We start from the raw sequence: 17500 nt of genomic DNA, 5'->3' as shown, positions 1-17500 counted from the left end.
CTTGAGGGTTAAGGTTCGGGTTAATTCGTTCGACCTTGACCTTTGACCTACGACTTTCAAAATTGAATCACTTCCACGTCTCAACATAACACTTAATCCCAGAAAGTTCAACTACTCTCAACATAATTAATCTCTGAAAGTTTCACTACGCTCAACATAACAATTAATCCCTGAAAGTTTCACTACTCTCAACATAATTAATCCCTGAAAGTTCCACAGCTCTATGAGTAAAATTGTGGCCAGGAAGTTGTTCACAGACAAACACGCAAACGAACAAACAAGAAAAGATAACTTCCTCCCAACTTCGTTGGCGGTGGTAATCATATCCCGATGATTTTTGTATGGGTTCTTCAACCCACTCAAATCATCTTCCTCCAACATCAGGCTGAGAGCAAATCCAATTCCTCAAAGGGAACATTTTGAAAGGGGACGAATCAAATGAGGCTTCGAAGTCTTTACAAAATAGTGAAAGTCTGTTCGAAACCCCGTCGTAATCTTAAGGATGGAATTGATAGATTCTTTCCTCTCGAAGACCTCATTCAAATAATAGGTATTTCTTGTGTCTGGCAGTGAATAAGTTATTATTATAATTGAACTGAACCTCCGATCTTTCCTTGTAGCAGACCAGCTTTGGAATTTTATTTCGTTAGCGCAAAATAACAGTTATTATTATTATTATTATTATTATTATTATTATTATTATTATTATTATTATTATTATTATTATCAAAAGCTAAGCTACAACCCTAGTTGGAAAAGCAGGATGCTATAAGCCCAAGGGCTTTAACCGGGAAATATAGACCTGCAGTGAGGAAAGGAAACAAGGAAAAAAATAAACTAAAAAATAAAATATTCTAAGAACATAAACAACATTAAGTTACATATTTCATATATAAACTATGACAACTAAAAAAAAAAAAAAAAAAAAAAGAGGAAGAGAAATAAGATAGAATAGTGTGCTCGAGTGTAGTAGCGATGGTAAATCTTCTTATTTGTAAGTATTTTATAATGAAACGATCTCATGGTAATAAAAACATCAATGTTTTATTATTCTTTCAAGAACAACAAAATACGATCTAGAGATCAACAATCAATATCAGGAACGATATGAGTTAGTCATAAAACAGTTTGCCTTTGAGAAACAGTAGATTTTAAGAGCACCTAAAAATCCCCCGAATACACCCTTTTCAGACCAGTTCCCCTACCTTTGGATAAAATGATAATATCAGTTATGTATAATTGATAATGTAATTTCTTGAATGATGATGATAACAACAACAACAACAACAACAGCAGCAACAACTACAACAACAACAACAACAACAACAATAATAATAATAATAATAATAATAATAATAATAATAATAATAATAATGATACTAATAATTTCAATAATAAATATACTTTTGATAATAATAATAATAATAATAATAATAATAATAATAATAATAATAATAATAATAATAATTTGGATAGAAATAATAATTTTAATAATAATAATCTTTCAGGTCAATTAGCATCGGCATATCTAAATCTGACGGTAAATTTACCCAAGATGATATCACTGGAGGGAATCGTGATTGGTCAAAGCTAAAATAAATGGACCAATCAGAAACAAGATCGGCATCTTGAGAATTTACCTGTTACTATCTGGGGAATACCATTGGAATGATCTCTCAATTGATGGAGCCTAAAGTGTGTTGGGATGATACATTTATGATGTTGATTGGAGCTGTACAACTAAACGTGCGTTTAAGAACGGGATACTTCAAATTATATTGATGAATCTACCATTGACTAGCCTCCTGGCTAGTACAGTGGTAACGTGTTTGCCTATCATTCGCATGGCGGCTGATCGATCCCAACCCGGGACCTTGAGTTTAAGCTAATTTATTGGGAGGTCACTGCTATTGGGCCCCGCAATGGGTGGTTGGGCTTGCCTGGCTGACGTTCTGGTGATCATCTATTCTGACGAAACTGGAACTGAAACCAGACAGCTTTAACACAGCCATGATGAACTCCAAGCTAGTTTATGTTGATTGGATTGCCATTCAAAGTTATCTTACTTTTTGGTATATTTTTCCATATCAAAGATATTTTATTGATAATAACAGTAAGCCCTAGAGGCGGATTTAATTCCTTTTCTGATCCTCCTTTACTGGCTCTAACACTCGGTTTTCTCATCTACTTCAAAATTGCATATTTTATGACAAGGTGCTTACGATTGTTTGAGGGTACACTTGGGCACACTATTCTACCTTATTTCTCTTCCTCTTTTTTTAAGTTTTTATAGTTTATATATGAAAGATCTATTTTAATGTTGTTACTGTTCTTAAAATATTCTAATTTGATTGTTTATTACTGTGCTTCTAGTTCATACGTTTTCTTGTTTCCTTTCCTCATTGGGCTATTTTTCCCTGTTGGAGCCCCTTGGGTTTACAGCATTTTGCTTTTCCAACTAGGGTTATAGCTTAGTTTATAATAATAATAATAATAATAATAATAATAATAATAATAATAATAATAATAATAATTCCACACCCTCCTAGCCCACATCCCCACTTGCCCTCAATCCATTCCTATTAACACACCACCTACGTATAATAATAATAATAATAATAATAATAATAATAATAATAATAATAATTCCACACCTACCACACATCCGCACCCTCCCTCTCAATCCACACCAACTAGCACACGTATCCGAGCCTACTTATATGCAAAATGCCTCGTAAATTCTAATACAACTCACTGGTAGCTACCCTATAAAAATCTTGATGTCCAATACAACAATGCATAACCTTCTTCTTACGGGAAGGCCAGGCTTTACAATGTACGCTTCAATAATAAAGATGATTCTGTGTACTTTACCATTCTTGTCGGTGTGGAGTTATGGATACAACACTAACAGTATAACTTTCATCTATTACTAACGAATATAATTAGATTATATAAAATCATATCGCCTGTTGCAATAATTAAGAGGTATGTCACATATCAGGGGCCAGTCTTAACAGGCTCTCCTCTCTCTCTCTCTCTCTCTCTCTCTCTCTCTCTCTCTCTCTCTCTCTCTCTCTCTCTGTCGAAGAACCTTGTCACATATCAGTGGCCAAATCTAACACACACACACAAACACACACACACACACTCTCTCTCTCTCTCTCTCTCTCTCTCTCTCTCTCTCTCTCTCTCTCTCTCTCTCTCTCTCTCTCTCGATTATCTGCTTTGCGTTATATATGCGTACCAGGGAAGAGATAGATATGCTTGTGAATTGTATTACAATGTATGCTTGCTATCCAATATCATATTTACCAACCTGTCATGTGTTTAGCCTATTTATGATACGAACTAGAAAAGCAGTCTTGGAGTGCAGATCTCCACCACGGCAGCTTATTTCTCGAAACCAGCTTGCTTTTTCCAGAATCAATTTAGACCGTAGGCGTATTTAAAGTCTGTGACAACCATGTGTGAACTTGGGGTTAAGGTTAGGGATAATTCGGTCGACCTTTTGCTCTCCTTTGACCTTGACATTTGACCTAGGACTTCCAAATTGAACCACTTCCACGCCTCAATATAACATTTATTCCCCGAAAGGTTCACTGCTCTAAGGGTAAATTGTGGCCAGGAAGTTTAACGGTTTAAAGGCCGCTCATGAAGGGCAGAGACAAGGGACAGTGACACTGCCCTATCAAGCACGACAATGCCCTAGAGACTGACCATATATACCTATGATCAGCGCTTAAGACCCGTCTCCACCCAAGCTAGGCCCAGGGAGGGCCAGGCAATGGCTGTTGATGACTCAGCGAATAGACTTATGGGGTCCCTAAAACCCAGTATCTTTAGCTCACAAGGATGGGGAGGTTGCAGTGACCAAAGGAACTAAAGAGTTTGACCGGGTCTTGAACTCCAGTCTAGCGTTCACCAGTAGGGACGTTACCACATCAGTAACCAATAAAAAAAAAAAAAAAAAAAAAAAAAAAAAAAAAAAAAAAAAAAACGGACAAACAAGTACGAAAACATAACCTCCTCCCATCTTCGTTGACGGAAGTGATAATAACACAGAGAACAACCAGGGGTTCACGCTCTCTACACAGATAACATTCACTGACTTAAACAAAAAAAAAACCATAGATAAGATTATATTATTACTTATCGGTCATTATCATGACATACAAAAGAAAAGTCACGTGGAATGCATTAGGTGAATAGCGTTCAGGGTGTACATTTTACCACAACATTCACCATGGGGACGGGAGGAGGAGCACATTGCCTTGTCTTGTTGGCAGTTCTTGTCGCTGTCAAAGGATTTACCCTCGTTAGTTCAGGTAAAATTTCAGTCACGAGTGAATACTATTGTGTTGGCGCACAGGTTGAGGTGTGATAATAAGCACGATATATTTGATATTTTTTAATAATAAATTTTTCTTTATTATTGTTAGAAGAAAGGTTGAGATGTGATAATAAACAAAATATATTTGTCTATTTCATAATATAATTTTCTTTACTATTGTGCTAAAAAGCACAATATAGTTGTCTAATTTATAATATAATATATTTTTCTATACTTTTAGAGAACAGCTTGAGATGTGATAATAAGCACAATATATCTGTCTATTTCAAAATAGATTTTTCTTTAATATTGTGTTAGAAGAAAGGTTGAGATGTGATAATATGCAAAATATATTTGTGTATTTTATAATATATTATTCTTTATTATTGTGCTAGAAGACAAGTATAAATGTGATTAAAAGCACAATATATGTGTCTATTTTGAAATATATTTCTCTATACTATTGTGTTAGAGGACAAGTTGAGATGTGATAAGCACAATATATTCGACATTTTTAATACTATGTTTCTTCATATAGTTTATAGTGCTACAAAACGGGTAGAGATGTAAGTACCTTATATTTGATTTTTTTATATATTTTTCTTTACTATTGTGCTAGAAAACTGGTTGACATGATAATAGACACAATATATTTGTCTATTTTATTATAAATTTTTCATTATTATTGAACTAGAAAACAGGTTGTGATGTGATAATAAGTACAATACATCTGTTTACTTAATAATATATTTTTCTTTACTATTATGTTAGAAAACAGGCCGATATCTGATAATAAGCACAATATATTTGACATCTTTTATAATGTATTTTTTTCGTTTTTATATATTTTTTTTTTATTATTAAATCGGTTCCCTTTACTTCTTCTAACTATTTAAAACAAATTATACCTATTCACATTCTTTACTTTTATAGACATAAGAAAAGACTTTTCTATTAGATAATAGTATCCCAAATTCAAAATTTTTAACTTTTCATTTTATCTTTTTATTTTTTCCGTAAGCCTTAGGTATATCGGTTTCACTATTGCCAAGGATTCTACGTTATATGATTTTTGATCAGAATATGAGGTTACTTATGCACTCTGCCTTCCAGGTCACTAACAAGTACGCATGCATAAACGCACACATACCTACGTACATCCATTCAAATACATCTATATATACACATACATTATACGTATATATATATATATATATATATATATATATATATATATATATATATATATATATATATATATATATATATATATAGTCAAACCTGCGCTAGTGAACCACTCTGGAGAATTTGATAAAGTGACTCACTTGGACAGGTGGACCACTTAAACAGGTGCCACTCCTGGTATGTCGATATTAATTTTCTACTTTCATTTGAAAACAAAAAAGATCAAATAAACGTTTGAAGTTTTATTGTAAAGTTACACCAAACCAACATATATATATATATATATATATATATATATATATATATATATATATATATATATATATATATATATATATATATATGTATATATATATATATATATATATATATATATATATATATATATATATATATATATATATACCAAGGCACTTCCCCCAATTATGGGGGGTAGCCGACATCAACAAATGAAACAAAAACAAAAAGGGGACCTCTACTCTCTACGTTCCTCCAGCCTAACAAGGGACTCAACCGAGTTCAGATGGTACTGCTAGGGTGCCACAGCCCACCCTCCCACATTATCCACCACAGATGAAGCTTCATAATGCTGAATCCCCTACTGCTGCTACCTCCACGGTCATCTAAGGCATCGGAGGCAGCAGCAGGGCCTACCGGAACTGTGTCACAATCGCTCGCCATTCATTCCTATTTCTAGCACGCTCTCTTGCCTTTCTCACATCTATCCTCCTATCACCCAGAGCTTTCTTCACTCCATCCATCCACTCAAACCTTGGCCTTCCTCTTGTACTCCTCCCATCAACTCTTGCATTCATCACCTTCTTTAGCAGACAGCCATTTTCCATTCTCTCAACATGGCCAAACCACCTCAACACATTCATATCTACTCTGGCTGCTAACTCATTTCTTACACCCGTTCTCACTCTCACCACTTCGTTCCTAACCCTATCTACTCGAGATACACCAGCCATTCTCCTTAGACACTTCATCTCAAACACATTCAATTTCTGTCTCTCCGTCACTTTCATTCCCCACAACTCCGATCCATACATCACAGTTGGTACAATCACTTTCTCATATAGAACTCTCTTTACATTCATGCCCAACCCTCTATTTTTTACTACTCCCTTAACTCCCCCCAACACTTTGCAACCTTCATTCACTCTCTGACGTACATCTGCTTCCACTCCACCGTTTGCTGCAACAACAGACCCCAAGTACTTAAACTGATCCACCGCCTCAAGTAACTCTCTATTCAACATGACATTCAACCTTGCACCACCTTCCCTTCTCGTACCTCTCATAACCTTACTCTTACCCACATTAACTCTCAACTTACTTCTCTCACACACTCTTCCAAATTCAGTCACTAATCGGCCAAGCTTCTCTTCTGTGTCGGCAACCAGTACAGTATCATCCGCAAACAATTACTGATTTACCTCCCATTCATGGTCATTCTCGTCTACCACTTTTAATCCTCGTCCAAGCACTCGAGCATTCACCTCTCTCACCACTCCATCAACATACAAGTTAAACAACCACGGTGACATCACACATCCCTGTCTCAGCCCCACTCTCACCGGAATGAATGAATGAATGAATGAATGATTTAAAGTTTTCAGGCAACCAATCACTCACTTCATTTCCTATCCTAACACATGCTTTACTACCTTTGTAGAAACTTTTCACTGCTTGCAACAACCTTCCACCAACTCCATATAACCTCATCACATTCCACATTGCTTCCCTATCAACCCTATCATACACTTTCTCCAGATCCATAAACGCAACATACACCTCCTTACCTTTTGCTAAATATTTCTATCCTGTTCGTAATACTAGGCAGGCAGTTAATTCTAATAGCCAGGCCTTCTCCATCACGAGGTTCAATACTACGCAGTACTCTAGAAGTTTTATTCCAGCTGTGACCAATCTGTGGAATGGTCTTCCTAATCGGGTGGTTGAATCAGTAGAACTTCAAAAGTTCAAAGTTGGAGCAAATGCTTTTTTGTTGACCAGGCGGACATGAGTCTTTTTATAGTTTATTTATGACATATTTGTTTTTGTTGTTGTTAATAGTTTATATATGACATGTCTGTTTTGACGTTGTTGCTTATTTTAGAATGATTTATTGTTAATTTGTTCTTTTCATTTATTTATTTCCTTATTTCCTTTCCTCACTGGGCTATTTTTCCCTGTTGGAGCCCCTGGGCTTATAGCATCTTGCTTTTCCAACTAGGGTTGTAGCTTGGATAGTAATAATAATGATAATAATAATAATATCTGCCTCACTGTAAAAATCTGATTCATACAACCCATACCTCTTCTAAAACCACCCTGTATTTCCAAGATTGCATTCTCTGTTTTATCCTTAATACTATTAATCATTACTCTACCATACACTTTTCCAACTACGCTTAACAAACTAATACCTCTTGAATTACAACACTCATGCACATCTCCCTTACCCTTATATAGTGGTACAATACAAGCACAAACCCAATCTACTGGTACCATTGACAACACAAAACAGACATTAAACAATCTCACCAACCATTCAAGTACAGTCACACACCCTTCCTTCAACATCTCAGCTCTCACACCATCCATACCAGACGCTTTTCCTACTCTCGTTTCATCTAGTGCTCTCCTCATTTCATCTATTGTAATCTCTCTCTCATTCTCATCTCCCATCACTGGCACCTCAACATCTGCAACAGCAATTATATCTGCCTCCCTATTATCCTCAACATTCAGTAAACTTTTAAAATATTCCGCCCATCTTTTCCTTGCCTCCTCTCCTTTTAACAACCTTCCATTTCCATCTTTCACTGTCTCTTCCATTCTTGAGCCAGCCTTTCTTATTCTCTTCACTTCTTTCCAAAACTTCTTCTTATTCTCTTCATATGAATGGCCTAATCCCTGACCCCACCTCAGGTCAGCTGCCCTCTTTGCCTCACGTACCTTGCGCTTTACTTCCACATTTTTCTCTCTATATTTTTCATACTTCTCTATACTATTACTCTGCAGCCATTCTCCAAAAGCCCTCTTTTTCTCTTCCACTTTTACCTTCACTCCTTCATTCCACCATTCACTGCCCTTCCTCATGCTGCCTCCAACAACCTTCTTGCCACACACATCACTTGCAATCCCAACAAAATTTTCTTTTACTAACTTCCACTCCTCCTCTAAATTGCCAGTTTCTCTTACTTTCACTTCGTCATATGTCATTTTCAACCTTTCCTGATATTTACTTTTTACCCCCGGTCTTATTAGCTCTTCAACCCTCACTAGCTCCCTTTTACATCCACCTACTCTATTACCCCACTCTTTTGCTACAACTAATTTTCCTTCCACCAAAAAATGATCAGACATACCGTTAGCCATACCTCTAAAAACATGCACGTCTTTCAATCTTCCAAACATTCTTTTAGTTATCAACACATAATCCATTAATGCCCTCTCTACTACTCTTCCATTTGCCACTCTTACGCATGTATACTTATTTTTATCTTTCTTTTTAAAAAAAGCTATTACTAATCACCATCTCTTGCTCAAAACACCTATCTGCCAGTCTCTCACCACTCTCATTTTCACCTGGTACGCCATACTTCCCAATGACACCTTCTACCTCTCCAGCGCCCACTCTAGCATTCAAGTCACACACACACACACACACACACACACACACACACACATATATATATATATATATATATATATATATATATATACATATATATATATATATATATATATATATATATATATATATATATATCACAGAATGTATCCCATTTTCTGGTTAAAAAAAAAACATTCCTTTAGCTTTAAAAAAAGTCAGTGACATTGGTTTGAACTGGTGCTCAAGGACTGTGCCTCCGTAAAACTCAGAATGGGAATTGCTGGCGCTTGGCTGCGTTGGGCAGGGGCGGAGCTTACACAAGGCAGTTTACATTATACAGAGATCCAGACATAGAAAAAGGGGATTGCTAGGCCAGGCGGATGGCTTGTAGCCATTTATCACTCTCCAGGCTTGACTGTATATATATATATATATATATATATATATATATATATATATATATATATATATATATATATATATATATATATATATATATATATATATATATATATATATATATATAGCCCAATGAGAGGAAGCTGCAGGATACGTTACTTAAATGTGACAAACAATTTCGATTTCCAATTTATAAAAGCACATCATTAAGAATTTTTAAACTTTAAAATTATTTATATTGTACACAGATGTGAATTTTCTGTCTTATATAATCCTATAAACTTTGTGAGTTTAAATTATGATTCAATATGTTTTAAGAGCTGTGGGAAAATTACCCAAGATTATCAAATAAACAACTTATCCCTATGAGAAATTATTACATTTTCGACGTTAGTTGTACGTTAATCAGACAACCTGCTTCTTATCAGATGATAAGAAATTACAGCATCTATTAAGTAACAAACACTGTGTATATATATATATATATATATATATATATATATATATATATATATATATATATATATATATATATATATATATATATATATATATATATATATATATAATATATATATATATATATATATATAAATTTATATATATGTATGTGTTTAAATATATATATATACATATATATATATATATATATATAATTTATATATATATATATATATATATATATATATATATATATATATATATATATGTATGTGTTTATATATATAATATATATATATAGATATACATATGTATGTGTTTATATATATAATATATATATAGATATATATATAGATATATATATATATATACATATATATATATATATATATATATATATATATATATATATATATATATATATATATATATATGTACATATATATAATTACTAGTTAAGCTACAACCCTAGTTGGAAGAGCAGGATGTTATAAACCAAAGATTTCCAAAAATTAAAAATAGCCCAGTGAGGAAAGGAAATAAGGAGAAAAATAAACTATAAGAGAAGTAATGAACAATTAAAATAAAACATTTTAAGAACAGTAATAACATTTCAATAAATCTCTCATATACACAATATAAAAATCTTAAAAATTTAATAAAAAGAAAAATAAGATAGAATAGTGTGCACTCTCAAGCAAGAGAACTCTACCCCCAAGGCATTAGGAGTAGCAATGTCATTACAAGATAACAGGGGGAAATGATATTTCTTTATAATACATAAATCCAATATATCTTATATAGCAAGATCAGCATTTATGTCGAAAATTACCTGTATAAAAAGAATCAGTCATAATTTGTAGTAATATATTCCCAAAACATTTTTTTTCTTTAAACTAACAATCCTTTGGTGATTTTAGTTCTCAAGAAAACATAAACAAAAGTCATCAGCACCCATTGCCTGGGTCTACTTGATCCTAGCTTGGGCGGAGAGGGAGCTTGGGCGCTAATCATATGTATATATGGTCAGTCTCTAGAGCATTGTCTTGCTTGATAGGGCAATGTCACTGTCCTTGCCTCTGCCATTCATGAGCAGCCTTTAAACATTTTTAGGAGACTGGATGTTAAGAAAAGGAAAATGGAATAGTGTCGATTATGTCATCAGACAATATAGTTTAAATAAGAGTGCAATTAAAGGCAATTATTATTATTATTATTATTATCATCATTATTATTATTATTATTATTATTATTATTATTATTATTATTATTACTAGCCAAGCTACAACCCTAGTTGGAAAAGCAAGATGCTATAAGCCCAAGGGCTCCAACAGGGAAAAATAGCCCAGTAAGGAAAGGAAATGAGGAAATAAATAAATGATGAGAATAAATTAACAATAAATCATTCTAAAAACAGTAACAACGTCAAAACAGATAAGTCCTATATAAACTATTAACAATGTCAAAAACAGATATGTCATATATAAATAATAAAAAGACTCATGTCAGCCTGGTCAACATAAAAAAAACCTTTGCTCCAACAATTATAAGATTATCTTAAAAGGAAACGATGCAAATAACACAATAATCATAGAGAGATTGCAAGGGGAAAACGTGGAAGTATTGTGCCCATGATATTCAAAATGTATTAGAATATATCCCAATAGTGCAATTCTCTTAAAGGCCAATCATAAATGGCAGAGGTAAGGGACAGTGACACTGCTCTATTAAACAGGACAATGCCCTAGAGACTGACAATATCACATATGATCGGCGTTCAAGACCCCTCTCCACCCAAACTAGGACCCAGGAGGACCAGGCACTGGCTGCTGATGATTCAGCAGATAGAACTATAGGCTCCCGCAAACTCCCCATCCTTAGCTCACAAGGATGGTGAGGTTGCACCGACCAAAGGAACTAACGAGTGTGAACGGGACTCAAACCCCAGTCTGGCAATCACAAGGCAAGAATGCTACCACCAGGCCACCAGAACCCTTGTTAAGATAAAAGGCTTAGATATATCGTTCACTTTTGCCAATTCTTTTCAGTCTGTACTCCAGCAGTAATAACTAGCTACAGTAAAAAAAATGCTTGGAATACTTGAATTTAGAAATACTTGGAGTTTGGAAAGTAATCATCCAACTTATAATGAAATTTGAGAAACTTTAAACCAGAGAGAATAGATATCATTGATCTCTGATCATCTGAAGAATAAAACTATTTGAAAGAACCTCAAATCATGTGGGCAAATGAAAATAAAATTACAAGCTGATATTAAGTCTTGAGTCAGGAGCATTTGTCAAGAAAGTTCGCATATATTTTTCAATAGTTCTGTTAATCCAATATATACACACATACATATATATATATATATATATATATATATATATATATATATATATATATATATATATATATATATATATATATATATATATACACCCATATACATATATATGAGTGCGTGTATGCATACATCAAACATTTAACTGGGCTCCACAAGGCACTGGAAGAGTTGAAATATCCAGGCCTACGTGGCTGAGGGCTATGAAACTAGGAGTAGGGTATGGTGCACGGAGAAATGCATAATTAGAAGCTCAAGATAGACACGACTAGCGAAATCTAGCCGAGGCCCATTTCGCATATAAGCGTAAGAGGAGATGATATATATATATATATATATATATATATATATATATATATATATATATATATATACTGTATATATACATATATATATATACATATATATAATATACATATAATATATATATATATATATATATATATATATATATATATATATATATATATATATATATATATATATATATATACTGTATATACTGTATATATACAATATTTATTTATTTTACGCAAGGTCATATAGTATTTCTTGTATATTACGCATGCTATTCAACATTTACATTACATTCTTCCTTGTAATTATATTACCCAATGGCAACCTCAGATTCTAGGATTCATAATATCTTTTTTTATTCACAGATTACAAACCCTATCCTCAGCATGACGAAGCCAATCTATACTTTGAGGTAAGGTACTAGAAAGACCTTGAATACCTTCATGCATGTGTTAGTAATGCTAGTCAAATTTTAATTAATTTTTCATTATAACTGTTAAATGAATTTTAGTCTCTTATTCCGAATGGTGCTCATTTCATAGCAACGTTTGGCAGTGCTATATATCCATAACTCTTTCTCTTAAATCGTAGATTTCTTTGCCTTGTTGGTTATGTTTCTCATACAAATTAAATAAACTAGTTTATTTATTTTGCTGACGAGATACTTATTAGAGAAAAACTATTCTATCCACTTGGTAACGAAGAAACGACGCCACGAAATTTGGTTTTAAACGGAGGGAGAACTTACATGACTCAATTTGTAAAATGAATTTTTCAGTCTCTCATTTGAATGAAATGACATTTAATAAGGCACCAGTTGTTTTAACTCTTCTCAAGGAATAAGGCTCTTTATAATCTTACTTTGCTTATATTGTTACGTAATTTGTCGATGCAATAAATAGGGTATATCGTTGATTGAAAAGATCATCGAGAATCTTACTGGTGTCTCTACAACACCCTACAGGTAATTTTCTGTTTTGTAAAACCCATTCTTGAATAATTTTTTTTTTGTTTAACATAATTTTTTTATCTTTTCATCAAGCTAGTGTCTACGACACACTACAGGTAATTTTTTCGGTTTCATAAAATCCAATTCTTGAATTACACATTTTTTGTTACTAACATTTATTTCTTATCTTCTCACCAAGCTGGTGTCTACACAACACACAACAAATAATTGTCTGTTATATCCAATTCTTGAAATACAAATTCTTTACGTTACTAACATCTATTTTTTTATCTTTTCACCAGGACTGGCAAAATTTGAGGACTCATTTTGACACTGAAACGTTGCATGAAAACTCAGATACTTCCTTTTACGACATACGTTCGAACGAGACAGGTTCCTTCAACGGCTCGGCCTTTGGAAACTGGAACCGATTTCGATATTCTTTGTGGAAAGTTGCTGGCAAGAATGCTAGCGTTTCAGCCTACACTATAGAGAAGTTTAATGTGACATCACATAACATTACTCTAATTGTCCCTACCTATTACAACGTTGAATTGACCGGAGACATGTCAAAAGCGCAGTGGACAAAGGAGATAAACAGTAAGTTATTACAGATGAATACAACTCTGATCACGTTGTCTACTACAAAAGGATCCGGAACAGGTCAACTGGAATTCAAATCCAGCGAAAGCGGTCAAATTAGTGAGAACGAAACTCTACATTGCACGTTTAAGGACCGTGATGTATCTACCACTTGGGACGTCCAAAGGAATGGCCTTATCAACAGCTATGATAAATACACCAATTTCCTTATCTTTGAGTCGGGCAAAGGACAGAATCAGAACAACGATAAGGATGTAGTTCCTTCCCACAAAACTCTCTCCATGGATAAATTTTTGGACAAGATATTCCAGTGGTCTGAACAGCATTCCAAATGGAATTCTAAAGTGACGGGTTTCATAATGGGTAAAGATAAAGTAAAGAGATTAAATTCATCCATTGAAGACCATTATGATCTTCCCAATCAATCATTTAGTCTATTCAGGAATTCCAGCGGCTATATCTGGAATAATGTTCATTCACTCCACATGGAATTTCCAGAAGCTTTTAATAAGGTTCTGCCTGATTTTTTCGAATTATTCTTCTGATAATTTTACTGTATCCTGAAAACAAAATATGTCTCCTACTTACGGGCTACTTAGTGTAAGAGATCGTGGCCGACACCCTCAGTGCAGGTCGCTCTAACAGCAGTAGCAAATTTGTATTACGTATTGATATTCCCTTCATGAACTATTGTTATGTCTAATCATCGATAAAAAATAATCTCTAGAGACTCATTTGTGTCAAGTAACAGAACCTAGAAGTCAATAAAGGTCTCTAGAGACTCATTTGTGTCAAGTAACAGAAGCTAGAAGTCAATAAAGGTCTCTAGAGACTCATTTGTGTCAAGTAACAGAACCTAGAAGTCAATAAAGGTCTCTAGTGACTCATTAGTGTCAAGTAACAAAACCTGGAAGTAGTTGATAGTATGTTCTCTCAATATGAAACGATCCTTGAAATGGTTCCTTGTGTTATTAACCTATTGTGGTAGCCTATTGGAAACATCCCTGCCTGGCAATCTGCTGAACAGGGGTTCAAGCGTGCTCAAGCTAAGGATGTGGGTTCTGGGGGAGACTATAGGTCTACCTGCTGAGTCATTACCAGCCATTTCCCGGCTAGCATTCTTCTTTGGAAGCCACGTGAGTAACTGAGCTGTTCTTTTCAGGAGCCAAATAGCTCACCCTTATAATGATAAGGACCTCGGAAAGGTGGCCCGAAACAGTATCTACTGAAAAATTATCTATGAAGACGGAGGAATTCAGGCTGAATATTATGCATTGTCAGATAAATTGAGTATGAACTAAATCACAAGAACCTGACATATAAGAGACTCTCCTAGATTTGAGGAAGCTAAAAACCACCTAAGAAATACATAATTGCCAACGAACTTGCTAGATATGTTATCATACTATTCTTACACTATCGAACAATAGCTGTCAACGAACTTCCTGGATATAATATCAAACAGTTCATACACTATAGAGATCGACAAAAATGTGCTGAAAAAAAAGAGCTTCGCATGCTTATACCAAGTTAAAGACCAGGGATTTTCAGAACAACTATGTATTTCCACTATCCTCTTTGGTGTACTGTAGAGGATTCGATTTTATATCGACGTCAGCTCAAGCAACTAAAAACTTCACATTTCTCCCTTTTGCAGAAAATAGTGGACCTCACCTGGAAAACGTGTAATTCCACATGCGGAGATTATTATTATTATCATTATTATTATTATTATTATTATAATTATTATTATTATTACTTCCTGAGCTACAACCTTAGTTGGAAATGTAGGATGCTATAAGCCCAGGGGCTCCAACAGGGAAAATAGCCCAGTAAGGAAAGGAAACAAGGAAAAATACAATATTTTAAGATTAGTAACATTGAAATAAATTTTCCCATATAAAATTTTTAAAATATTTTGCACTTTCAGTTAGTGTAAGAAAGGGGCTACAACGACTTGTACAGTTCCCTTGGACGTTGTGTTTTCTAACCTCTGAGAATGATTAAAAAACAGAGCACAGCTAAGGACTTTGGCCTCCAATAAAACATTAAAAGCAAGAATTTGAGGAAACCATTTCTTCAGAGCAAATCTCAAGTTACTAGCCCAGGTTTCTTACCCCACCAGCTTAAATTTTCCGTTAATGGCTTGAAAGGTTTGTCAAAGGCAGCCTGGAATATAAGCCAGATATTGTCTGCAGTATGCATTACAAGAAAACCTCAAATCTTGAATCTGAAATACTTTGATGTATAATTCATCAACTGGAAGGTGGGTCAATGCTAGTATTGAAAACAATCAGAATCGAGACGTTCAGATTTGACTGTACACTATTAAGAATTTGTTGCCAAATAAAAAAAAAAAAAGGGTAAAAATTTCTGGAATAAATGTTGCCAGGCATTTACCGTTTTAAAAACAGATATATTGACCTTAAGGAGGGATAATACGGTCACCAACCAGTAAAAGATAATAACGAAGTAGGGTCAAAATTACGGTCGCCTGTATTCCTGAAATACGGCCGAGAACCCTATATTTCTAAATATAATTTCCGATTAATTTTTTTCTTTTTTTTAAAGTGTAAACGTACAATAACATATCAACTGAGGTTTGTAAACCCATAGTAAGCATAATTACAGCTACATTGAAGGTACTGGTCTATTCCTGAAATATAAAGTAATAACTTGGTTACATCCTAAATAACATCAATTTCAAAGACCATAATGAATTGTAACTGGAAAGTTCTTGATAATGATTGATTACGAACACGTCTGCTGAAAATATGCTATCTCTTAATATACCAACAAGCCCATAATGGTGGTCCTAAATAAAATTAAACTTATTACTAACCACGTGATAACTGAGAAAAAAGGAATATGGGAAATAAACCTCTTATCGTTATCACTGAATGGTATAAGTCAACCGTCTACCTTTATTTCTACTTGTCTCTAAGGTTCGAGTCCTTGGACAAGCAGCAGTACTCTCTATAAAAAGAATAGAGAGCAACTATTACAAGGTATTTGTGGCCTATTTGAATAAACGAAAATCATACAAACATATATACACACATACACAACATACACACTTGTATATATATATATATATATATATATATATATATATATATATATATATATATATATATATATATATATATATATATATATATATATATATATATATGCCTACTCTGAGGCGTTATTACACAGGTAAATTTACTGAGCACTTACAGTAGGCCTACATCTTATTGCGTTCACACAATGTACGGTTTTAGTAAATAGTTTTTCAATCATTTTTGTTTTCTTTGTATTTTACTTGTGTGTGTGTGTGTG

The 17500-nt window shown here is 33.7% G+C and overlaps 1 protein-coding gene across 1 annotated transcript; it reads left to right on the top strand.

Moving 5' to 3' along the window:
- The first annotated feature begins 4214 nt into the window (after window positions 1-4214).
- LOC137623324 (uncharacterized) lies at window positions 4215-15136 on the top strand. The gene is made up of 3 exons (XM_068354125.1): window positions 4215-4328; window positions 12990-13036; window positions 13876-15136. The coding sequence occupies exons 1-3, from the start codon at window positions 4247-4249 to the stop codon at window positions 14719-14721; spliced, it is 975 nt and encodes a 324-aa protein (XP_068210226.1). The 5' UTR covers window positions 4215-4246; the 3' UTR covers window positions 14722-15136.
- The last annotated feature ends 2364 nt before the right edge of the window (window positions 15137-17500 follow it).

This window comes from Palaemon carinicauda, chromosome 30, assembly GCF_036898095.1.
Source record: "Palaemon carinicauda isolate YSFRI2023 chromosome 30, ASM3689809v2, whole genome shotgun sequence".
NCBI classification, from domain to species: Eukaryota; Metazoa; Arthropoda; class Malacostraca; order Decapoda; family Palaemonidae; genus Palaemon; species Palaemon carinicauda.
Note: the sequence above shows the minus strand (reverse complement) of the source record. Positions and strands in the feature narration are given on the sequence as shown.

Excerpts from the sequence above, each read along its gene's own strand:
- LOC137623324 (XM_068354125.1), top strand. The coding sequence starts at position 4,247 with ATGGGGACGGGAGGAGGAGCACATTGCCTTGTCTTGTTGGCAGTTCTT. Across the intron at positions 4,329-12,989 it reads ATTTACCCTCGTTAGTTCAG|ATTACAAACCCTATCCTCAG; the intron begins GTAAAATTTCAG and ends TTTTATTCACAG. Across the intron at positions 13,037-13,875 it reads AAGCCAATCTATACTTTGAG|GACTGGCAAAATTTGAGGAC; the intron begins GTAAGGTACTAG and ends TCTTTTCACCAG.